The 22859-nt window shown below is 22.5% G+C and overlaps 8 protein-coding genes across 15 annotated transcripts; 5 read left to right on the top strand and 3 right to left on the bottom strand.

Annotated features, from left to right (window-relative positions):
- Nucleotides 1-28: 28 nt before the first annotated feature.
- Nucleotides 29-3759, top strand: Coq8 (ubiquinone biosynthesis protein COQ8, mitochondrial). Of its 6 annotated transcripts, none has more exons than XM_031917017.2 (11): nucleotides 29-415; nucleotides 655-848; nucleotides 1015-1548; nucleotides 1667-1886; nucleotides 1976-2185; nucleotides 2304-2419; nucleotides 2487-2649; nucleotides 2764-2966; nucleotides 3067-3219; nucleotides 3309-3409; nucleotides 3476-3759. In XM_031917017.2, exons 2-11 carry the CDS (start codon nucleotides 657-659, stop codon nucleotides 3648-3650), a joined length of 2067 nt encoding a protein of 688 aa, XP_031772877.1. In that variant the 5' UTR covers nucleotides 29-415; nucleotides 655-656; the 3' UTR covers nucleotides 3651-3759. The 6 variants fall into 6 exon arrangements, with proteins under 6 accessions (XP_031772877.1, XP_012343043.1, XP_086764680.1 ...); XM_012487589.3 differs by having other exon boundaries at nucleotides 49-427; XM_086908554.1 differs by having other exon boundaries at nucleotides 187-415; nucleotides 655-837.
- On the top strand, nucleotides 3756-5458 carry LOC105735671 (gamma-glutamylcyclotransferase). The gene is made up of 4 exons (XM_012487466.3): nucleotides 3756-4205; nucleotides 4378-4676; nucleotides 4745-4849; nucleotides 5132-5458. The coding sequence occupies exons 1-4, from the start codon at nucleotides 4101-4103 to the stop codon at nucleotides 5151-5153; spliced, it is 531 nt and encodes a 176-aa protein (XP_012342920.2). The 5' UTR covers nucleotides 3756-4100; the 3' UTR covers nucleotides 5154-5458.
- LeuRS-m (Leucyl-tRNA synthetase, mitochondrial) lies at nucleotides 4875-8823 on the bottom strand. Of its 2 annotated transcripts, none has more exons than XM_086908553.1 (8): nucleotides 8428-8823; nucleotides 8095-8253; nucleotides 7557-7950; nucleotides 6559-7433; nucleotides 6121-6477; nucleotides 5807-6047; nucleotides 5473-5710; nucleotides 4875-5289 (listed from the first exon to the last, which is right to left on the bottom strand). In XM_086908553.1, the coding sequence occupies exons 3-8, from the start codon at nucleotides 7835-7837 to the stop codon at nucleotides 5074-5076; spliced, it is 2208 nt and encodes a 735-aa protein (XP_086764679.1). In that variant the 5' UTR covers nucleotides 7838-7950; nucleotides 8095-8253; nucleotides 8428-8823; the 3' UTR covers nucleotides 4875-5073. The 2 variants fall into 2 exon arrangements, with proteins under 2 accessions (XP_086764679.1, XP_031772859.2); XM_031916999.2 differs by having other exon boundaries at nucleotides 8043-8253; nucleotides 8428-8784.
- On the top strand, nucleotides 8706-10221 carry RpL13 (ribosomal protein L13). The gene is made up of 4 exons (XM_003694314.4): nucleotides 8706-8842; nucleotides 9272-9421; nucleotides 9566-9815; nucleotides 9887-10221. Exons 2-4 carry the CDS (start codon nucleotides 9279-9281, stop codon nucleotides 10151-10153), a joined length of 660 nt encoding a protein of 219 aa, XP_003694362.1. The 5' UTR covers nucleotides 8706-8842; nucleotides 9272-9278; the 3' UTR covers nucleotides 10154-10221.
- Nucleotides 10222-10456: 235 nt separating this feature from the next.
- On the top strand, nucleotides 10457-14814 carry LOC100868128 (kinesin-like protein KIF23). The gene is made up of 15 exons (XM_003694313.4): nucleotides 10457-10582; nucleotides 10775-11350; nucleotides 11444-11611; nucleotides 11691-11889; nucleotides 11957-12095; nucleotides 12206-12405; nucleotides 12476-12580; nucleotides 12650-12735; nucleotides 12794-12924; nucleotides 12992-13095; nucleotides 13154-13258; nucleotides 13332-13478; nucleotides 13582-13740; nucleotides 13806-14042; nucleotides 14120-14814. The coding sequence occupies exons 1-15, from the start codon at nucleotides 10572-10574 to the stop codon at nucleotides 14312-14314; spliced, it is 2562 nt and encodes an 853-aa protein (XP_003694361.1). The 5' UTR covers nucleotides 10457-10571; the 3' UTR covers nucleotides 14315-14814.
- On the bottom strand, nucleotides 14660-16201 carry LOC100868459 (dual specificity protein phosphatase 3). Of its 2 annotated transcripts, XM_003694316.4 has the most exons (5): nucleotides 15903-16201; nucleotides 15796-15829; nucleotides 15385-15572; nucleotides 15098-15321; nucleotides 14660-15005 (listed from the first exon to the last, which is right to left on the bottom strand). In XM_003694316.4, exons 2-5 carry the CDS (start codon nucleotides 15814-15816, stop codon nucleotides 14803-14805), a joined length of 636 nt encoding a protein of 211 aa, XP_003694364.1. In that variant the 5' UTR covers nucleotides 15817-15829; nucleotides 15903-16201; the 3' UTR covers nucleotides 14660-14802. The 2 variants fall into 2 exon arrangements, with proteins under 2 accessions (XP_003694364.1, XP_086764678.1); XM_086908552.1 differs by having other exon boundaries at nucleotides 15796-15936.
- An 84-nt stretch (nucleotides 16202-16285) lies between these two features.
- On the top strand, nucleotides 16286-18398 carry shrb (charged multivesicular body protein shrub). The gene is made up of 4 exons (XM_031917002.2): nucleotides 16286-16857; nucleotides 17149-17326; nucleotides 17438-17688; nucleotides 17766-18398. Exons 1-4 carry the CDS (start codon nucleotides 16677-16679, stop codon nucleotides 17819-17821), a joined length of 666 nt encoding a protein of 221 aa, XP_031772862.1. The 5' UTR covers nucleotides 16286-16676; the 3' UTR covers nucleotides 17822-18398.
- On the bottom strand, nucleotides 18000-22748 carry LOC100864522 (pyruvate dehydrogenase phosphatase regulatory subunit, mitochondrial). Its single transcript, XM_012487463.3, has 12 exons — nucleotides 22316-22748; nucleotides 21866-22097; nucleotides 21533-21796; nucleotides 21286-21448; nucleotides 20919-21200; nucleotides 20536-20838; nucleotides 20322-20461; nucleotides 20049-20254; nucleotides 19826-19967; nucleotides 19456-19725; nucleotides 19157-19329; nucleotides 18000-19061 (listed from the first exon to the last, which is right to left on the bottom strand). The coding sequence occupies exons 1-12, from the start codon at nucleotides 22624-22626 to the stop codon at nucleotides 18803-18805; spliced, it is 2745 nt and encodes a 914-aa protein (XP_012342917.1). The 5' UTR covers nucleotides 22627-22748; the 3' UTR covers nucleotides 18000-18802.
- Between the last annotated feature and the right edge of the window lie 111 nt (nucleotides 22749-22859).

Genomic DNA, 22859 nt, shown 5'->3' with positions numbered 1-22859 from the left:
TTTAGAAAAGATTATAAAAATACAGAATATTCTTATAACCTTAATTACATATAATTAAACAACATTTTATAAATTGAAATAATAAATAGTATAAAACAATAATCCTGATTTTAAGCATGAAATTCGAAGCAAAAAAATTGTATCATGCTTTTATATATTGTTTTTAGATATTATATATTTGATATTATATACATATTCTACATATCCATATATGTTTATGTCATGTTCAAATATTACATTACAAAAATTAATTATTATAAAGTCATAAAATTTATATTAAATAGAAAATCGATTATTGCATAGCAAAGTTATTTTTATGTAAAAATCACATTTAATTAATATAAAATATATCTATAAGTAACAAAATAATACTGACATATGATTCTATTGAAATAATACTAATATAACCTTATTTGTAAGTTTCAAGGTCTGTATTTATTTTAAACACATGCAGTATAATAGAAATACGTTAATATTCAAGTACGTAATTGTCTAAAGTTGCAATATTCCTTATAAATATTTTGCGCAAAATAATTTAATATATGATTATTAAAAAATGAAAGATAAACATAATGAGTACAAAATAAAAATTATTTCATCTATTCAAATTATATATCAGCAATATTTAATAACTAATTCATAATTGCATTACAGAAATGTCTCAACATCGAATGTCTGATGTCATTGGTATATTTAAAGGAGCTAAGGCAGTAGCTGATGCTATGCTTAAATATCAAGAAGACACAATTACACATTTAATACAGACTTCATCTTTAAAAATTACTGCAGAGAAATGTCTGACAAATAATTTAAAAACATTAAATAATATAGAACCAAGTAAGGTTCCTGTAAGTTTCAAAAATAAATAGAAATCATTTATATATATATCTTCTTAAAAAATATAAACATAATAAATAAAAATATGAATATCTTTAATAATAATTTTTTGTTATATTGTGATTATTAATATAAATTAATTTTGTAAATTAATAGTAATTTAATTGTAATTTATAGATTCAAATAACAAAAGAATTTAAAGAAGTTGTAGAACGATTAAATGTTATTGAAAAGGGTATAATAGAATTTATTAAATTAAAAACTAAAGAAATCACAGGATTATCATCGGATGTTGAGATACCTATAAAAACTAAAAAAACTAAGTTATATATTTATAATCTTGCTAAAGATCCAAAAGAAGTAACAATAGAAATGGATAATTCAAAAATGAAATATAATTCTGAAGATAATTATACAAATCAAGATATACAGAATGAACCTGTGAAAAAATACTTAACTGTAAAAGAAAAAATTGAAACTATTTCCAAATTAGAAAATGAAATACCTAAGATTGTACTTTCTGAAAAAGATAAAGCAATATTGAAGAAATTAGAATTAGAACATGAAAAAAATATAAAAAGTCAAAATATAAAACAAGATGTATCAAATGAATCAAAAATTGATGCTGAAGTTATTAAAATAGAAAATACAAAAATAACTTCAAATAGTCCTCAAGTTAAATTAAAACCATCTGTTAGACCAAAACAAACTGTAAGATTCTTTATATTTTTATATTATACTTAAATAATTATATTAAATTATATAATATATTTTATATATTAGTAAAATTATTTTATATATAAATATTAAATAAGTTTTTATTTTAAAGCTTTCACCTAATGCAAAAGCTCAAAAAGTTCCAGCTACCAGATTACAAAGAATGATGAGCTTTGGAACATTAGGAATTGGTCTTGGTGTTGGAACTGTTGCAGAATATACACGCAGAACATTTGGATTAAAAAAACAAAATCTTGGAAACACATTTGATACTCTTTTTCTTACTAAAGCAAATGCAGAAAGAATAGTTTCTACTTTATGTAAAGTAAGAGGTAAATATTCTGAATATCTTTATTGTATTTTAATAAATTTTAATTAATTGTCAATTAATGATTACATGTTTTACATATATTTATAATAGGTGCTGCTTTAAAAATTGGACAAATTTTAAGCATACAAGATGAAACCATTATAGGCCCTGAATTACAAAAAGTATTTGAACGAGTTAGACAAAGTGCAGATTTCATGCCAACATGGCAAGTTGAAAAAGTATTAAGTACTGAACTTGGACATGATTGGAGAACTAAATTAAATACTTTTGAAGATAGACCATTTGCTGCAGCTTCTATTGGTAATTAATTTTTTTTAATTAAAAATTATATTTTTTTTTATTAAAAATATTTTTTTTTTCAAAAATGATATAAAAATATTTTAAAAAAAAATATTCTTTATGTAAAAAAATATTGTAGGTCAAGTACATCATGGTACCTTGTTAAATGGGCAGGATGTTGCAATTAAAATTCAATATCCTGGTGTAGCTATAGGTATTCAAAGTGATGTTGAAAACTTAATAGGCATAATGAAGGTAAAATTTTTAATTTTGATTTCATTTTAAATTATAAAAAATATATTTAATGAAAAAACTTTTATAGGTTTGGAATATTTTTCCAAAAGGTATGTTTATAGATAATTTAGTAGAAGTTGCAAAACGTGAACTTGCATGGGAAGTGGATTATGTCAGAGAAGCAGAATGTACAAGAAAATATAAACAATTAATAGAACCTTATTCAGATTACTATGTTCCAGCTGTAATTGGTAAATAAATTAAAAATAAATTAAAATGGAATATAAATTAAAAATAAATAGTAGTAATATAAAAATAAATAGTAAAATATTTAGAAGTAATAATTTAATTTACATTTAATTTAGACGAACTATCAACAAGTCAAATTTTTACAACTGAAATGGTAGAAGGAATTCCAGTAGATAAATGTACAGCTATGGATATGGATACAAAGGAACATATCTGTAAATTAATAATGAATTTGTGCCTTAAGGAATTATTTGTTTTTCGATATATGCAAACTGATCCAAATTGGTCTAATTTTCTTTACAATACTAATACAAGACAAGTCTGTATATAAGATATTACTAAGAAGTTAATACATTATTGTTAATACATATTATTAATAAATTTGCAATATTAATTTATAATATTAATACAATTTTTAGTTAATATTATTAGATTTTGGTGCGTGTCGAGATTATGAGAAATCATTTATGGATAAATATATTGAAGTAATTTATGCTGCAAGTGAAGGCGATCGTAAAAAAATTTTAAATTTATCTAGAGACATGGGATTTCTTACAGGATATGAATCTAAAGTATAACATAATATTTTCTAGCAAATTCAAAATTATTAGAAGATTATTAAATCGATATTTATTTATTTATTATATTATATTAATTTCAGCTTATGGAAGAAGCTCATGTAGATGCAGTAATGGTTTTGGGACAAGTATTTAATAAAAATTATAAATACTATGACTTTGGTGGACAAGATGTAACTAAAAGGTAAGATTAGTTTATTATTAAAATAAAAAGTTATAAAATTAATGTATATATATATATTGATTGCAGAATTCAGACATTAGTTCCAACAATAATAGATCACAGGTTATGCCCTCCACCTGAAGAAATTTATAGTTTACATAGAAAATTATCAGGAATTTTTTTACTATGTGCCAAACTTCAAGTTAAAATAAATTGTCGTGATATGTTTCGTGAAGTTTATGCAAATTATAAATTTGGATAATATTATCATTATATAAATTATAATTATAATGATAAATTATATAATTATAAATTAATATTATATTTATATTTTATACATAATTAATTAAATATAACATAATTTCAATTAATGTATTATTTTATTTATATAATGAATATTAAATTATTTATAAATACTAAAAATAATTTATTTTTAATATAATTATTGTATAATAATAATTATAATAAAATATAATAATTAAATTATATTTTTAATATAATATATATAGATAATGTCAAGATAATGTATATTTTTTTATTTTCAACTTATATCTCGACAGCTTTTGTTTAAATAAAATCTGTTTAATTAGAATATATTTTTATTTACAAATATCGAAGATATAATCAACATTAATAATGAAGAGATCTTAACCTATTTATTCGTTAGTTTCAATTAATAATCTTCACAAAATTTTACGAACCAATTGATAAAATGTCTAATAAATTTTTATACTTTGCATATGGAAGCAATATGTTAATGAAAAGAATACATATTAATAATCCAACTGCAATACGAAAAGATATTGGTTTTTTAAAGGTAAATATAAATAGCTTGAAAAAATTTTTGGGTTATTAATTTGTAATACTTTATAATATTTTATTATTTATTTTAGTCTAAATATATTTTATTTTAATATTTGACATTGTCTTCTGTGTCTGTATTTTTATTATAAATTATTATATTTTATGCAAATATTGAATTATATCAGAATTTCAGATTAGATTTTTTAACACATTCAAAAAGATGGGGTGGATGCTCAGCAACAATTGTACCCACGAAAGATTATATTGTATGGGGAGCAATTTGGGAATTAGATGAATGTAATATGTGTACTTTAGACAATCAAGAAGGTGTTGCAGATAAATTATACTTTCCATTAATAGTTGATATAGAAACAGTTACTGGTAAAATATTAAAATGCAGAGTGTACCAACAATGCAAAAATCCAGATGAACATATAAAATTACATTTACTACCAATACACAGAAGACCTTCACCTTTATATTTGTATGTTATATTTAATTCTATAATTTATTAGCATTTATTACATAATTATTAATTAATTTTTTTTATAGAGAAACAATAATAAAAGGTGCATATGAAAGTCATTTACCACATGATTATATTAAATTCTTAGAAACAATACCACCTAATGGATATATGGGAGAATATGATATTGGGTAAGAATAATTGTTTATTATTAAATTGATTTCCATTATTTTTTTTATTATTTTTTATTACTTATATATTATATATTATTTATATTAATATAAATATATTTCAATCATTTTAGTAATATATAAATAAAATATTATAATTATTTTCAATATATATACATTTTTTTTATATTTTAATATTTTATCTTTAATACAATAAGTTCATTTAATAAAAAATTATATTATTATTATGCTGTTACTATCTCTGCACATTTTTTTGTTAAAATTAATATTTCTGGATCACAGACTTCCTTTACAAGAAGTTTAGATTCAAGAATCTTATGATTCTTTAAATGTTTCTGGACAAGAGGATCATTCTCTATTAAGTTAAGAGCTGACTCAAGTGATAATTTATCTATTTCATATTTGAATATTTTAATTGTTGTATACAATACACCATTTATCTGATAATATATAAAATATTACAATTAATGATATATTTATATAAAAAATTTAGAGTTTTAGAAATTGTTCTCAATTTTTATAAAATATAATTGTTATATAATTGTATCATAAATAATATAATGTAAATTCATATATGATATAATAAAATAAAAATATAAATGCTTTAAATATTTTAAATTTACCTTGACTGATAATTTCATTTTATAATTCATATCTATTTCTGGCCATTTTTGTTCTAGAACATCTCTATCTAATTTTATTTCATCTTCATTTATAAGATGATATTTTGCCGCAGAAAATGCTGACCATAATTCTGAAGCGAAATGTGGTGCAAATGGTGCAAGCATTATAATTTGAACTGCTAATGCACGTTCATATTCGCGACTTTTTTTCATACATTCCACAGATACCTTACGCAAACTTAATTAAATTATATTAAAAATTAAAAGCTTAATATTAATTAAAATTTCTGAAATTATTATAACTCTTAATAAAACATAAAAATACAATGTATACCTATTTGTAAGTCCTTGCATTCTTGATATTGCAATACTTAATTGTTGAGTTTCAATTATATTAAAAGTTACACTTTTTAAGAAATAATTTCGGCTATCAAACATATATGCATCATGTTCTATAAATTTAGGATCAACAGGTTCTGCCTGAAATTGCTTTAAACTTACTCTATTACGATAATCTATAAAAGTTTTTACTGTCTTCCATAAGCGATTTTGCCAATTTAATATTCCTGGCATGGCTATATTTTATAGATGTAAATATTATTTGATATGTAATAATTAATGCAAATATTTATTATAAAACAAACTTACTATTATCATTGCAATACTTATCCGAGATTGGTGCTTGATCAGCTAATATAAATAGCCTCGTCGTATCGATTCCATATTTATCTATAAATTTAAGAGGATCAATGCCATTATGCTTTGATTTAGACATTTTTTCCCATGAAACAGTGACTGGTTCTTTAGTATTCTTTTCTACATATTGTCCCTTATTTTCTTCTACTTCATCTGCTTTTAAATATTTTTTTGTACTTTTTACTTGATACGTTTTTCCTAGTACCATACCCTGAACAAGTAATCGTTGAAATGGTTCTCGACTAGGTAAAAGTCCTTCTGAATGTAAGAAATGACTTATAAATCTAGCATAATATAAATGCAATACAGCTGAAATTATATATTAATTTTTAAATATTATTATTTTAAATATTATTTATAAAAATTTAAATATAAAAAAATTAAATATACCATGTTCTTTTCCACCCACATATAGATTAACAGGAAATATTTCTTTTACTTTATCAACGGCAAACATTTCATTCATATTTTTTGAATCAATATATCTCAAATAATACCATGAACTATCTACAAATGTGTCCATTGTATCTGATTCTCTAGTTGCTTGAATTCCACATTTAGGACAAGAAGTATTTAACCAATCCTTAATTTCATGTAATATAATTTTTTTATTTGAAGATGTTTTATTTGAAAATGTTATACTTGGTAAAAGTACAGGAAGTTCATTATAAGGTACTGGTTGAATACCACAATTTGAACAATAAATAATTGGTATTGGTGTACCCCAATATCTTTGTCTAGATATTAACCAATCTTGCAATCTTGAACTAACAGGATATCCACCAATTTTCCACTTTTGTGCTTTGGATAATATATCTGATCTTTCACATTTTATTGAATGTCGTTGAAATTCAATTCCAACTATTTCAGAAAATTGAAAATCATCCATTGAAGCAGAGGGTATACCAATATAAGTATCTCTAAAATTTGGAAATATTACTTTATCTGTTACGAATATTGGTAATTCATTTCCATTGAATGGATTTACTACTTTGATATTCATAATTTTAATTCCTTCTGTCACATCTGTACAGTATTCTGATCTATTTAATATACTGCGTGGAGATATTGCAACAAATTTTGCATATTCAATAAATTCTGGATAATTAGTCCAAACATTTATTGTTTTTGGATAATTTGGAATATTTCCTATCAATTGTAATTCAAAACTAATACCATTACATTTACCAATCCAATTTTTTTGAATTGTTTTAATATCTCTCCATTCTATTAATTTTGGATCACTTAAACCTTCAAACAATGACCTAATTACAAATAAATGTAATCTAAATTATACACACAATTATATATACAATTATTATAATTTATTATTTTTAATCCTTATTATATTACATTTTAAAAATTTATTTCAGTTTTTATGTACTTACTTAGCAAATGATGTAGTCCTAATAAACCATTGATTTAATAATCTTTTTTCTATTTTAACACCTGATCTCCAAGAGCAATTATTAGCATCAACTTGTTCTTCTGCTAATACAGTTTCATCAATAGGATCCCAATTAACAAATGATTCCTTTCTATAAACCAAACCTTTTTCAAAAAGTTTTAAAAATAATTCTTGCGTAAATTTATAATATTCAGGATCACACGTAGTAATTTCTCTATCCCAATCAAAAGAATAATTTAATGATTTTAATTGATTTCTCATGTGTTTAATATTGTTATATGTCCATACAATTGGATTAATTTGTTTTTCAATAGCAGCATTTTCAGCAGGTAATCCAAATGCATCCCAACCAATTGGATGAAGAACATTATATCCTAAAATAAGAAAAGAATAATATTCTTTCAGATATCAAATAAAAGATAATAAAATATTTGTAAATTAAAAAATTTCATTCTATAAATCAAACCTTTCATTCTATAAAAATGAGCAATAGTATCACTTATCGTATAAACTCTTACATGACCCATATGAAGCATTCCAGAAGGATATGGAAACATTGATAAAATATAAAATTTTTTTTTTTTATTATTTGTATCATCATAATTTTTATTTAAATTAATTTTGTCTTTCCAATATATTTCTATTTCCTTTTTTATTACATCTGTGACTTCTATACTCTAGAAAAATAAATAATAATAGTACATATTATTACAATAATAAATGTAGTAATACATTATTATATGTAATAATACATTATATTATACATTATATTTCATACATATACATAAATTATGTTAATAATATAAATTTTTAGCTCTTAAATTTATTTTACTTATTTCTTAAATATGTACCGAAAATTTATTTATACCAGTCGAAGCATATCGAATGACACTTTTAAAAAACGTATTATTCTTATAATATAATATAGATTCTCTAATCTTCATTTTTAAATATTTTTTAAATTATTATTATTTAATGTTTATTTAAGAATTCTGAAATTAAAACATTTAACTTATATAGTTATCTAGAAAGTTGCCATATTTATTATTTATGTTAAAGAAACTATATTATATATTATTATTATTTTAGTAAAACTATTTGATTTTGAAGTCTGATTTTCAATAAATAATGTTTTGATAATATAATTTTATTGTTCTTCATTTCAGTTTAAATTCCAATTGATTCCAAATACTATTTTCTGAAAAACTAAAACTTCCGTTAGATGCCATTGATTCCTTTTCCGGTGTGTGTCTTATAAACAAGTTCGTAAGTAATCTTTTAAATTTGAAATCCAATTAAAAATGTAACATCTTAAAGTAATATTTTATAACATAATAGAAAATCATTATTATTTATGTTTTGAAATGTAATTAAACAATATGATTGTAATTTTTTTTGAATAAATAAAGAAATTTTATGACATTAATTAGGTTAACTTTTTTTCATATGTATTTAATTTATAATTAATAAAATATTTATTTTAATAGAAAAATATATAATTATAAAAGTATTATAAAATAGTATTAAAATTATAAAAATTTTTATTTATAAAAGAAATTCAATGTTTTGTTTACATTTTAATTATAATAGTAATATTTCTAATTTAATGTATATATTTTTCAAATTTAATAAATATCTTTAAATCTTTAAATTAAAAAAATTGTTATATTGAAAATAAATATATTTCTGTTTTAGTTCAATCATGGGTAAAAGAAACAATATGATTCCTAATGGACATTTTCATAAAGATTGGCAAAGATTTGTCAAGACATGGTTCAATCAACCTGCCAGAAAATATCGTCGTAAACAAAATCGTGTAAAAAAAGCTCGTACTGTCGCACCAAGGTAAATAAAAAACAATCAATTTATTTTTATTTTTTAATTTTTAAATTTATATTTTATATGAATTATATTCCATATTTTAACTAATATATTAATATATATTAATTTATTAATTTTAATAATTTAATATTTTTTTAAAATTTTAAGACCTGTAAAGCTTTTAAGACCTGTTGTTCATTGTCCAACATTCCGTTATCATACAAAAGTTAGAGCAGGTAAAGGTTTTACATTAGAAGAATTAAAAGCTAGTGGTTTAAATAAAAGATTTGCTAGGACTATTGGAATTGCAGTAGATCCTAGAAGACGTAACAAATCAGTTGAATCTTTGCAAACAAATGCTCAAAGATTGAAAGAATATAAATCAAAATTGATTCTCTTCCCATTAAATGAAAAGAAAGTAAGTAAATAAGATAGAAAATTAAAAAATATAAAAAGCAAATTTTAAATTAATATTATTTATAATAAAAGCCTAAAAAGGGTGATGCTAGTGAGGAGGAGATGAAACTTGCTACTCAAGTTAAAGGAGAAATCATGCCAGTACGACACCAACCACCAGCTAAAGCTAAAGCACGTGTCATTTCCGAAGAAGAAAGAAAATTCTCTGCATATGTAACTCTCCGTAAAGCTAGAGCTGATGCTAGATTAGTAGGAATTCGTGCGAAACGTGTAAAAGATGCAGCAGAAAATCCAGATGATGTTACTAAAGTTGGTAAAGATAAGAAGGCTAAAAAATAATATGAAATTTAATGTCTTTGTATTATAAAAAATAATTATAAAAAATAAATTGTCTAATGAAAAATAAATTTTTATTTATTATTTTTCTATATTATACATTTTGATGAAAATCAAAATTTCAATGTTATTTGCTTATAATGCAACATGATAAGAATATAAACTATAATATTTACTTTTTTCTTTTTTTTATTGCTAAGAATATTTTAATAAACTAAGCATGTATGTATATAGAATATTTTTTGTATGAATATTGGTAACACTGTTTATTCCATTTTATAACTAGATTTAAATTTTGAATATTACTGCAGAGTAACGGTTTAAAGTTTGTGAAGTTATATCTATTAAGAGATATATACAAGTTTCAAACAAAGAATTAATTTTAACAAAACAAAAATAGATTTATAAAAAGAAAAAGAAAATGAAGTCTGTGTAAGTCTTATTACTTTTTTTATTTTAAACAAAAATATATGAAGTTTCTTTATTATTAATATTTTGTTATTATATTTCACTCGTATAAATTTATATAAATTTTTAACCTTCAATATCTAACTTTTTAATATTGATTATTTATATATAATATATATGAAATTTAAAAATATATATGAGATATTAATATTTTAGACGCGTGAAACCACCAGGTTCAGCTCGTAAGCCAACAAATCGTCCAAGGGGCAATAATATATTATCTAAGGATCCAGTGCAAGTTTATTGTCGTTTAAGGCCAATGCAATATCCTACTGATATATCATGTATGAAAGTTACATCTGATACAACAGTGGTTATTACACCTCCAGAATCAGCAACAAATTTTCGTAATTCTAGCAATAAAGAAATTCAAACAACATTTAGTCATGTGTTTACACCAGATGCAACACAAAAAGATGTTTTTAATATAGTTGCCCTTCCATTAGTTGAAAATGTTATTCGTGGTAGAAATAGTCTTTTATTTACATATGGTGTAACAGGAAGTGGTAAAACCTATACTATGACTGGCGAATCACAAGATGCAGGAATAATGCCACGATGTCTTGATGTTATTTTTAATAGTATTGCTAATTATCAAACAAAAAAATTTATTTTTAAACCAGATAAGTTAAATGGTTTTGATATACAAAATGAAGCTGATGCAATGCTTGACAGACAAAATGAACTTCATGCTGGGCTTATGTCACAAAGAAATGGAAAATCAGGCAAATTGTAAGTATAGATAATATACTTAAGGTATTACTTATAATAATATACTTAAGATAAACATTTTTATTAAAAATTTTTATTAATGTTTTTTTATAGGCGTAAAGTAGAAAGTGATGGTGATAGTAATCCAATAATTCATGATATTGAGGAATCAGAGACAATACAAGTAGATCAAGATAATGTTTATGCTGTATTTGTTACTTATGTTGAAATTTATAATAATAGTGTATATGATTTACTAGAAGATGAAGATATTAGAACTAAGTATAATAATATATATTCATTTTTAATTTTATTATATTTGATTTCAAGTAATATTATAATGCTAAAAGATAATTTTTAGAACATTACAGAGTAAAATAGTTAGAGAAGATGGAAATAAGAATATGTATGTACATGCTGTAACAGAAATTGAAGTAAAAAGTTCAGATGAAGCATTTGAAATATTTCAGCGTGGTCAGCGAAGACGAAGAGTTGCTCATACTGCACTTAATGCAGAATCAAGTAGATCACATAGTGTTTTCACTATTCGTCTTGTTCAAGTAAAATTTTTAATTATGTTTCTTTTATATAATTAATATTTACAAATAATAATAGATTTCTTTATAGGCACCTTTAGACTGTGAAGGTGAACAAGTTATACAGGATAAACGAGTGGTATGTATTACCCAATTATCATTAGTGGATTTAGCTGGTAGTGAAAGAACTAATAGGACCAAAAATACAGGACAACGATTGAGAGAAGCAGGTAATTATATTTCAAATATGAATCTTATAATTAAATATTCATTATATGTTTAAATATTTAATATGTTTTTATAATTATTTTTATAATTATTTTCATTTGTTTTAATTTAGGGAATATTAATAATTCCTTGATGACGCTACGATCGTGTTTAGAAATTTTAAGAGAGAATCAACTTCAAAGCACAAATAAAATGGTACCCTATAGAGATTCAAAACTTACTCATTTATTTAAAAATTACTTTGATGGAGAAGGACAAGTTAGAATGATTGTCTGTGTTAATCCAAGAACAGATGATTATGATGAAACAATTGTAAGAAGGAAAGCAATAATATGAAATATAAATATATAAATCAAAATAAATAAATTTATTCATATTTTAGCAAGTAATGAAATTTGCGGAAATGACACAAGAAGTTCAAGTAGCTAGACCAACAGTTGCGAAAATAGATTTTGGTTTTACACCTGGAAGAAGACAGGCAAATAAAGTAAAATAAATAATAAAAGAATAGAAATATAATTAAATTTATATAATATATAATTTAAATTTTTAATAGTTGTTTAAGGAGGCACGTAGTAAATTGCAAAAAGAAGGACGTCTTGAAGCTGCTGATTTAGAAATTGATGTTGGTTTAGTATATAGGTAAGCATTATATATCTTTTTTTTTTCTTTTTACTTACTTAATTTTATTTTAATTCAGTTTGGGCGGTCCATTTCCTGAATTGGAAATTAGTTCTCCACGTAATGATCAAATCATTACTAATTTAATGCATTTTTTGGAACAGCGCATTAATAAACGGAATATATTACGAACTGATTTACAACAAAAACGTAAGAATATATCTATCTTTTAATGAAGTTTAAAATATGTATAATTTTTATTTGGTTGCATTTGCAGAAAATGATCTTAGAAAAATGTTAATGACAATGGAACAAGATCACATGAATTTAAAGATTGAAAATGCATCTTTAAAAGCAGCCAATTCACAACAAAATAAAAAGGTAAGAATATTTTTTTGATTATGGAAAGCACACAAAAAAAATTTATATTTGCTTTTAGATTTCTGCATTAGAAGGTCATTTATGTAAAACTGAAGAACAAATTGATAGTTTGCTTCGAAAATTAAATCATGCAAATGACACAATACGTAGTTTACAACATGAGGTAATTAATGAATGTATTTTTCTTTTCTGCGTAAATGATTACATATTTTATAATTAATTTCAATATTTTGCAGTTGAAAGATAGAAATATGGCATTAAATCAACGTTTAATAGATAAACAAAGAGTAAAACAAAAATACAATACTAAAATGCAAGTAGAAACTGATAAAATGAATAAGGAATTGGAAATAAAATTACGTCAACAACGTGAACAATTACAGGTATTAAAATAAAAGAAATGAATATATAAATTCATTAATATCATCAACATATTATATTAATTTCATTTTGTTAAAAATTTATGTTTAAATTTTTTTTGTTTAGAATCAAATGAAAGAAAAAGATGATAAATTAAGATTGGTAAAACAAATCTTAATTGATGATAATGGTATTAATTCTGTACCTAGCATTTCCAAAGATTATACGACTCCTACTTCTAATTATATACAAACAACAAAAGGAACAGATTGTCGATCACGAAGAGTTAGTTTTTTCTATTTTATATAAATGTAATTTTTTAAATATATATTTTAAATATGTTTTAACAGGATAAAACAGCTACAGCAAATTTAAGATATAGACGTTCACAAAGCGCTGATAGATGGGTTGATCATAGACCAGGAGCACTTGTTCCTATAGGAACTGTTCTTCAACCTTTAATGCATAGAAGACGTAGCGTTACACGACTTACTGATCCAAAAGAAATTACAGATGGTGTATCCAGATATTGTCTTGTTGCGCAAGAACACGATACAGATGGTGAACTTGAGACAAAATTATTCAAGGTAATTTTATTCTGAATGAATCCAAAAAAAATTTATATTATTATATGATATTATAAAATATAATATTATGATGCTAGGGCGATATAATACCTACTAGTGGGGGAGGTGCACAAGTTATATTCAATGATATGGAATGTTTAAAACAATTATCTCCAAAGGCAAGAAAACGTAGCGGTCCACAAGATATAGAAAATATAAATGAAATAGGTTCCCCAAATCATTCATCTACTCTTAAAGAATCCCATTCCAAACGACCACGAGTTGTAAATTAATATAATTGTTAAGAATAATGAAATCAACATACTTTTACAGTATTACATTTTATCAATTTTATAATTTATTGAATAAATTCATCAAATAAAAAGATGAGTTGTAAGATGCGATGTAATATTGTATATATAAAATTTTACATCACAAACATGTAATCGCAATCTTGTAGAATATTATACTTTATAATTTTAAACACAAAATTTGTAAATAAATAAAATTTAGATTACATGATATTAAAATATGGATTACGCATAAAATATAAATTTTGAAATAATTTACAATGAATTTTATGTGTAATATGTAATATCAAACAATAAAATTTTAGAATTTATAAGTAAATAATAATGTATTGATAAACAGTTTGATTATATTCAATTTTTATATACAATTATTTATATACAACATATATTAATAAAATTCTATGCATTGTATACTGCAGATAAATCTTGTAAAATCTCACAGAAATATATCTTTGTAATCTTCATTAAATCTATACTTGTAATCGTTGTCTTCGTAAATGATTATCTAATTTTGCTAACTGATTAAGAAAACCATTATTTGGTTGAATGAAACGATTTTTACGGACTGTACGAATTGCATCTGTTGCTAACATTTCTTTTTTAATCATTAAGTATGCTAATACACATGTTGCACTACGTGAAATTCCTAACATACAATGAACAAACACTTTACCTATAATAAGGAGAAATTCAATTTAGATAATGTATTTTAAAATATTATCATATAATACTTCCTTTTTTTTTATTAAATTGTTGCAAAATTACCTCCAGAAGAAATAGCTTCATCAATAAATTCTGCAATAGTGAAAAAATATTTGCTAATGTCTGTACTGCATAAATCAATAAGTGGTAAACCAAGATATTTTATTGTTGTATCAGAATAATAATTCTTATTAGTGTTTACAAATCCGAATCTTTTTCCTTCAGCAGCATTAAGCAAATGTGTAACACCCAACATTTCAAGATATTTTTTATTTTTTGCTGTTACACTATAAAAAAAATGCAAATTAAGATTTGATAAAAATGAAAAATATAATATTTATAATACTTACGCATCACCAATATATATTCTTGGATATACTTCATCACAATCAATATCTTGTTGAATACGATAATATTCAACATCATCTCGATTAGAATCAAATCCTGGTAGCATTTTATTTTCAGTTTGTGTTCTATACAAAACTTCTGTTAATTGACTTTGGGTGGTTTCTCCATCAGATAAATATTTCTCAAAGTTCTTAAAATAGACATTTTTATTATAAGTAATAATAATTTTGGAATAATATAAATTTTTTTAATAGTTTGATTTAAATAATTATAAGTATTCAATTTAAGTACAATTTAAAAAAACTTTACATTCTTTATTTTTATATATTATTTATTTTAAGACAAAATATTAAAATGAAATAAAATTTCTTACATCAAAAAATACAATTCAATTCTTTTTTTACAATACTCACATTTCTCAGATTAGTTTCCATTTGGAAAGGTTAGCTAAAAATTAATATTTATAAGTTAAATTAAATAAATAAAAGAAAATAATAGAATAACATAAAAAATTTTATACTTTTATTTTGGCGAAAATGATTATAACTAATTTTATCTTATTTATATATAAATATAATGATATATATATCAAGCGCTTATATATAAAAATCACGATAATTATATACTTAAACTTATATTATATTGTACATATATTTTTTCTTGCATAATGATTTTAAACAGTAAAGAAAAAATATGATATATAATATATAAAGATATATATAAATTTTATATTTCAAATGTTTAATATATTTTTTTAAGATAATTTAAAATTTTAGTGCAAATTAAATATTTATTATTTTAATATATATATATATATATTTAAATTTTAATATATATATATTTAAATTTTAATATATATATATATATATATATATATATATTTTGAATATTTGAATATTTTTTAAATTTATTATGTTTTTCCCAAAAATAAAACACGATTTTATATATAAAAAATTAAAAATTTAATTTTGAACCTAAATTTATTATTTAAACAATTAATATAATAATATTCAATTAATTTTTTTTAATTATTTTCATTATGATTTTATTATATATTTTATTTATATTTATTATTATAAATTTAAAAAAATTTAGATATTCCTTTTAATAATTTGAATGTATAGAAATTTTATAGTAACTTAGCGATGAGTCATAATACATATCAGTGCCAAAAGAAATATGGCAGTAGTATGTGGTTAATGCAGAGTGCTGTTAATTCTGCTTAAATTATATGGTGTTTATTATTTTTAAAAGTGTGATCATAATTTAAATTTGAATTAGATTTATTTACAAAATGAGTTTCTTTAGTAAAGTATTCGGTGGTAAAAAAGAACCGGCGCCTTTGTCAACAGCCGATGCAATACAAAAATTACGAGAAACGGAAGATATGTTGATAAAGAAACAAGATTTCCTTGAAAATAAAATAGAAATTGAAATTCAAACTGCTAAGAAACATGGAACAAAAAATAAAAGAGGTATCTATGACTAATTTTTTTTATTTAACAATCATATTAACAATCAACAATTTTCAATGATTAAAATATTTTGTCATTATGACGTTTCTCAATTCCGTATTCAATGTTCATTAATGTGTTATATACTATAATTATTAATGTTTTAAAATGTTTTAAAAAATATTTCATTTGCAAATTAAAAAATTTATATTGAATTATAAATTATAATATTATTATAAGTTGTTTATTTTGAGTAATTTTACCTTTAGTGATACATTAAAATAAATATAACAAAAAAAACATGCTTTACAGCTGCAATTCAAGCCCTTAAAAGAAAGAAACGTTATGAAAAACAATTGCAACAAATTGATGGTACACTTACTACAATTGAAAGTCAAAGAGAAGCACTTGAATGTGCGAATACTAATACTGCTGTACTTACCACAATGAAAAATGCAGCAGATGCATTAAAATCTGTTCATCAACATATGTAAGAATTAATATTTAGTTTTATAATAGTGTTAATTAATTGGTTAATGTAAAATTAAATAATTTATTAAAATTTTCTTTATTAAAAATATTTATTAAAATTATTCTTTAGGGATGTTGATCAAGTACATGATATGATGGATGATATAGCTGAACAACAAGATGTAGCAAGAGAAATTTCTGATGCAATTTCTAACCCTGTAGCATTTGGACAAGATGTAGATGAAGAAGAATTAGAAAAAGAATTGGAAGAACTTGAACAAGAACAACTAGATAAAGAATTACTTGGTATTGAACCTACTGATGAATTACCAAGTGTTCCAGCTACTGCTATTCCAACTGCCCCAACTAGGACTCGCACAAGTAAAAATTTCAATGTATATATATATATATATACTATTATAATAATCTTTAAACTAATATATTGTTTATATTTATAGAAGCTAAACCTGAAGAGGATGAAGATTTAAAAGAATTAGAAGCATGGGCATCATAAGATAATATTAAAATATTTGTAAAAATAAATTTTGTAAGAAGCTAATAGTTAAAATTAGGTATCTACAGTTGAAAATCAGAACAGTGTACGTCAATACATTTTTTGGATTCATACAATTATTCTAATATTAGCAATAGTATTTTTTATGCACTGTTAAAATGATTAATTAAAATAATAATTAAGTTTTCATAATAGGTTTTTTGTTTTTTAGATATAAAAATTTTCTTATAAAAAAGCTTAAAATGTTATAACAATATAAATATTTATATTTAAACTAATCAATATATTTTATTGTTGCAGTAAGAAATTAATTATATCAGATAAATTTATAGTTTGCATATATAGTTGCTATAGATTGTATACATGTAATTAATAATGAAAAATACAAATTTATTATAAATTTTGTATACTGAAGGTTAAGTCATAAGATATATAATTGCTTTTTAATATTTGAATATTATTTTAATGTATATATATATATAACATTTTGAAATATGGCATTATTTAAATTGTATGGCTTTTTAAACTTGTATAAATGTATCTGTCATAAATAAATTCATTCAAATGTATACTATAATATACTGTATAATGTAATCACAAAGAAACAAATATAGTTATATATTTTTAAAATAAGAAATTATTATAATTTTTGCAATATTCTAAAAACATTATAAAATTATAAATAACTATATTTTCTTTTCTATAACTATATTTCTCTATCTCTAACTTTATATTGAATTAATATATTAATAGCTTTTATAAATATAAATAAGAATTTAAATAAAATAGTTTAAAGAATGATGGATGCATTAAAATGCGACATATATTTCATAATTTGAATAATTTTATAAGTATATATTTAAATTTGTAAGAAAACAATCTTTGAAAATTTAAAATTTATTTTTTTTTATTTTAATAAATTATTTTTTATTTTAATAATTCAATGATTAAAGTTTCAATTAAATAAACAAAAAATTATTATTAAAGAATTTCGCTCTCATATGCTACAATAGGTGTAGGAATATATTTTTTGTTTAATTTATTATTTAGTGTCGGTATAGGTAATGGATGAATGTGTGGTTTAACAGGAAATCTAGTTCCAGCAATATCAATTTCGTAACGAGTTTTGGATTCCATTATAAAGTCTGTTGTAACAATATTTGCATTAGTTTGTACATATCTTGATTTAGGAACACTGATAAAACCAAGGCAGATATGTTTTTCAGTAGCAAAACCATATCTATAAAATTAGATTATTAATTAATTAAAAAATTATTATTATTAATTAAAAAAATATAATAATTAGAAATATATTTTATTTTTAATTATATTTACCCAGCTGATGTAACAGTTCCTACAAATTCATTATTTCGATAAACTGGTTCACCACCCCATGGCCATATATTTTTATTAATATCTAATTCATTAACAATAAATAGTACTAATCGTTTTGATACACCTTGTTCTTTTTGATGTTGTAAAGCAAATTTGCCAATAAAATACTCTTTCTGTTATAATAAATTGTTAATTAATCATAATGTTTGAAATATTTTGTTTTTTATTAATGATAGATAATAGGAATGATAGAAATGATAGAAATGATAAAAATATATAAATAAATTCTATGTACTTACATCTAATTTTACACTGTATCCATTTCCAGCTTCATATGGTGTAACAAAAGGTGTCAATTCTTCAGCCCAAAATGGAATAAATTTTTCTATCCTCATAAAACGTTGTGTAAGTACACCTACATCTCGTGCTCCATAATCTTTACCTACTTCCATTAATTTAGAATATACATGAAGTGCATATTCTGATGGTATATATAAACAATAACCTGATTCACCAGTGTGTGTAAATGACATTACCATTACATCAGAAGCATAGGCCACATTAACATTCTGTTAATTATATGAAATTAATTAACAGAAATTTGTGCATATGTTATAAATCTATTTAATGTTAACAAAATAATTAATAGAAACAAATGAAAATATTTACTTTATATGTGAAGGGGGAAAGATGAATATCAGAATTAGATAATTCTGAAAGCAATCCTGCTGCTTTAGGTCCTACTAAATTAATAACAGTATATTTTGAAGTTACATCATTAAGACCTACTGAATGATCAGCCGGTAAATGTCTATAATAAACAAATAATTTATATATAATTTTATTTAAATTATATTATTAATTCCATTATTGATTTCCATTATTTTTTTACCTAGACATCCATTGATAAATACGTGTTTGTTGCGATGTAGGTGAAACCATAAAATAACTATTTTCAGCTTGTCTTACTAAAATGCAATCATTTTCATATCCTCCTCTTTCATTTTGCATTCCTGTATGTACTATACTACCAACTGGTATGTTTGTATCATTAGAACATAATTGTTGAAGATATTTTACAACTTCGTTACGACTAGACTATAAAAATACAATTACAATAAATAATGAAATATATTTTATAAATAATCATAATTTAAATATATACTTTAATTTCGATTTTTGAAAATGAACTCATGTCTATTATTCCCACCCCTTCTTTACATGCTAAAAATTCTTCTTTCATAAAGTCAAAAAATTGAGGTTTATAAAAACTTCCTGGTGGCATAATTGGTTTCTTTTGCCCTTCTGTTAATGAAATTTATTTTTTTTATTTATGAATTTAAATATTACTAAATGAAATATGAAAACTAATTTCTCACTTTTATGAGTTGAATTAAAATAAAGGGGACGTTCATAAGCCATTTTGACACCAAAAATTGCACCTCTTTCTTCAAGAACAGAATATAATGGCGAACAACGCAATTTTCGAGCATATTTATATTCACATTGATGAGGATATAAAATTGCATAATTTCTTCCAACAATTTCCTTTGTTCTTTGTTGTAAGTATTGTTTACTGCTATGTAAATTTAAAAATCGTTGTACACTAAAAGGAAGTAATTCTTGTGTAGATTCACCATTTATTAAACATTCAGCCACTTCTTTACCTATTCCTCCTGCTCCTAAGACAGTAAGAAAAGAATTTTAATAATAGAAAGATCTAAAAAATTTAAAAATCGTTTAAAAATTTGCTATATTTTACCTTGCAATGAATTTCCATTCATGCCAACAGCAACAAAATAATTTTTTACTTCTGGACTTTCTCCTAATATCCATCTTCCATCTGGTGTAAAATTATCTGGGCAGTTATATACTTTAGGTTGTACATTTTTTAAAAGTGGTAATCTATGTACTACTTTATCCCATAAAGGTTTCCAATGTGAAATATCAATTGTAAGATGATTTTTCCAATTTTTTATAGGTACAATACCATTTTCAAATGCAGGCTTTGATTCTGGTTCAAACCAACCAATTAATAAACCTCCTATAAATTTATAAATCTAATTATTTATTGTAAAGATTGTACAAATTTGTACAAATTAAATAAGATATATTAATATCTTAAATACCTTGCCATTCTCTTATATATGAGTATGAATCATAATCTCGTATACATGGTAGAACTATATTTGTATTAGAAGAAAAAGGAGAAGCAATTGCATAAAAATGTTCAGCAGGATATGCTGGAATTTTAACTGGTGGATTGCATTTTAATCCTAATTCTCGTGCCCACTAAATTTCAAAAATAGGAAAGAATTTGTCTAAAAAATAAGATTAAAGTTATTTTATATTTTTAAAATTTGATTTTTATATTACCATTCCTGCACAATTAATAAAGTATTCACAAGATATTACTCCATATTGAGTTTTGATACTTTTTATGGTTTCATTTTCAGTATAAATTTCTTCTATATGACAATTTTCAATATATTTTGCTCCTCCAATTTTTGCTAATTTAGCTAAAACATCACAAACTGCACTAGAATTGGCTACTGCATCTTCAGGAACCCAAATTGCTCCTTCAATATCTTCAATATGTAAATATGGATATAATTTTTTTAATTGTTCTTTTTCTAAAATCTATACATTTTTACTTATTAAAAGTTGTTTTTAAATTCTAATTTTAAAGTTTATCTATTTAAATCTTACTTCACAATGTAAACCTGTGGGCATATTATAAGCCATTCTTCTTTTTAAAGCTATCATTCTATCTTTGGTTTGGGCTAAATATATACTTCCACATTGTTTTAAACCTATATCATATCCCATTTCTTGTAATTGTTGATATAACTTAATACTATAAGAAATTAAGTTTCTATGTGATATTGGTTTAAAAAGACCAAGTGTACCAGAGCCAAAATGAGAAGTTCCACTTCCAATTCTATGACATGAAATATTTTAATTAGTATAAATTATAATAAATTTTTAAGTAAAATAATTAGAATATTAATAATTTTTTAAAACAAATTATATAAAATTAACAAATTATATAAAATATAATTATATAAAATATGACAAGTAAAGAAATCCATTATTTTAACATTATTTTAAAATATTATTATTTATTTATTAATTACTTCATTTCATGTAAAACTGTACCTATTTTGTTCCAAAATGAGTATATCATTCCATCCATTAATAACAAGATGATAAGCAACTGAATTAGCCACAATTCCTGCACCTGCTATAACAATTTGTGATTGCGAAGGTATTGTTGTATGAAATGGAAATTGTTGTGTTGTGTGAGAATCATGATTAAATTTTCTATGATTTTTATTTTTATCGATTTCATTAGGTTTAAATGTTTCATTTTTATAGGTTATATTATTTAAATAATTTCTATAAGTTTTTAAAACTATTTTTTGTAAAGTTGTAATGTGAAAACATTTTGAACTCGCGTGTTGCAGCATTAAATAATATGAAAAATAATAACTATGGTTTTTATTTATTTTTCTAAATAAATTGCAGAAATTAAAATTCTAATATATCTGAACTGTTCAGATGTTCTCTTAGATATTAAAGTTTTCAATATAAGAATAATGATCTTGTTAATTAATCTAAATTATCATTTGAAAATAAAAATTAAGGAACACTATATAATATTTTGATATTTTATATCAAAATATAAAAAATAAAATTTATA

This window comes from Apis florea, unplaced genomic scaffold, assembly GCF_048593485.1.
Source record: "Apis florea isolate Af1SG1 unplaced genomic scaffold, ASM4859348v1 contig_3081_pilon, whole genome shotgun sequence".
NCBI lineage: Eukaryota > Metazoa > Arthropoda > Insecta > Hymenoptera > Apidae > Apis > Apis florea.
Note: the sequence above shows the minus strand (reverse complement) of the source record. Positions and strands in the feature narration are given on the sequence as shown.

What these genes read in the sequence shown, in the direction of transcription:
- Coq8 (XM_031917014.2), top strand. An exon ending in TACTTTATGTAAAGTAAGAG is followed by an intron (nt 1,887 to 1,975) that starts GTAAATATTCTG and finishes TATTTATAATAG; the next exon opens with GTGCTGCTTTAAAAATTGGA. An exon ending in CTATGTTCCAGCTGTAATTG is followed by an intron (nt 2,650 to 2,763) that starts GTAAATAAATTA and finishes CATTTAATTTAG; the next exon opens with ACGAACTATCAACAAGTCAA.
- LOC105735671 (XM_012487466.3), top strand. Translation starts at nt 4,101, where the DNA reads ATGTCTAATAAATTTTTATACTTTGCATATGGAAGCAATATGTTAATG. An exon ending in AAGATATTGGTTTTTTAAAG is followed by an intron (nt 4,206 to 4,377) that starts GTAAATATAAAT and finishes GAATTATATCAG; the next exon opens with AATTTCAGATTAGATTTTTT. An exon ending in ATGGGAGAATATGATATTGG is followed by an intron (nt 4,850 to 5,131) that starts GTAAGAATAATT and finishes TCTGGATCACAG; the next exon opens with ACTTCCTTTACAAGAAGTTT.
- LeuRS-m (XM_031916999.2), bottom strand. Translation starts at nt 8,520, where the DNA reads ATGAAGATTAGAGAATCTATATTATATTATAAGAATAATACGTTTTTT. An exon ending in AGGACTACATCATTTGCTAA is followed by an intron (nt 7,434 to 7,556) that starts GTAAGTACATAA and finishes ATTTGTAATTAG; the next exon opens with GTCATTGTTTGAAGGTTTAA. An exon ending in TAAGTATTGCAATGATAATA is followed by an intron (nt 6,048 to 6,120) that starts GTAAGTTTGTTT and finishes TATAAAATATAG; the next exon opens with CCATGCCAGGAATATTAAAT.
- RpL13 (XM_003694314.4), top strand. Translation starts at nt 9,279, where the DNA reads ATGGGTAAAAGAAACAATATGATTCCTAATGGACATTTTCATAAAGAT. An exon ending in GCTCGTACTGTCGCACCAAG is followed by an intron (nt 9,422 to 9,565) that starts GTAAATAAAAAA and finishes TAAAATTTTAAG; the next exon opens with ACCTGTAAAGCTTTTAAGAC. An exon ending in TCCCATTAAATGAAAAGAAA is followed by an intron (nt 9,816 to 9,886) that starts GTAAGTAAATAA and finishes TTATAATAAAAG; the next exon opens with CCTAAAAAGGGTGATGCTAG.
- LOC100868128 (XM_003694313.4), top strand. An exon ending in GATGTTGGTTTAGTATATAG is followed by an intron (nt 12,736 to 12,793) that starts GTAAGCATTATA and finishes ATTTTAATTCAG; the next exon opens with TTTGGGCGGTCCATTTCCTG. An exon ending in ATTCACAACAAAATAAAAAG is followed by an intron (nt 13,096 to 13,153) that starts GTAAGAATATTT and finishes ATTTGCTTTTAG; the next exon opens with ATTTCTGCATTAGAAGGTCA.
- LOC100868459 (XM_003694316.4), bottom strand. Translation starts at nt 15,816, where the DNA reads ATGGAAACTAATCTGAGAAAT. An exon ending in TGGAAACTAATCTGAGAAAT is followed by an intron (nt 15,573 to 15,795) that starts GTGAGTATTGTA and finishes GTCTATTTTAAG; the next exon opens with AACTTTGAGAAATATTTATC. An exon ending in TGAAGCTATTTCTTCTGGAG is followed by an intron (nt 15,006 to 15,097) that starts GTAATTTTGCAA and finishes TCCTTATTATAG; the next exon opens with GTAAAGTGTTTGTTCATTGT.
- shrb (XM_031917002.2), top strand. Translation starts at nt 16,677, where the DNA reads ATGAGTTTCTTTAGTAAAGTATTCGGTGGTAAAAAAGAACCGGCGCCT. An exon ending in TGGAACAAAAAATAAAAGAG is followed by an intron (nt 16,858 to 17,148) that starts GTATCTATGACT and finishes CATGCTTTACAG; the next exon opens with CTGCAATTCAAGCCCTTAAA. An exon ending in AAATCTGTTCATCAACATAT is followed by an intron (nt 17,327 to 17,437) that starts GTAAGAATTAAT and finishes ATTATTCTTTAG; the next exon opens with GGATGTTGATCAAGTACATG.
- LOC100864522 (XM_012487463.3), bottom strand. Translation starts at nt 22,626, where the DNA reads ATGCTGCAACACGCGAGTTCAAAATGTTTTCACATTACAACTTTACAA. An exon ending in ATTTATCAATGGATGTCTAG is followed by an intron (nt 19,968 to 20,048) that starts GTAAAAAAATAA and finishes TGTTTATTATAG; the next exon opens with ACATTTACCGGCTGATCATT. An exon ending in GATACAGTGTAAAATTAGAT is followed by an intron (nt 19,330 to 19,455) that starts GTAAGTACATAG and finishes TTATTATAACAG; the next exon opens with AAAGAGTATTTTATTGGCAA.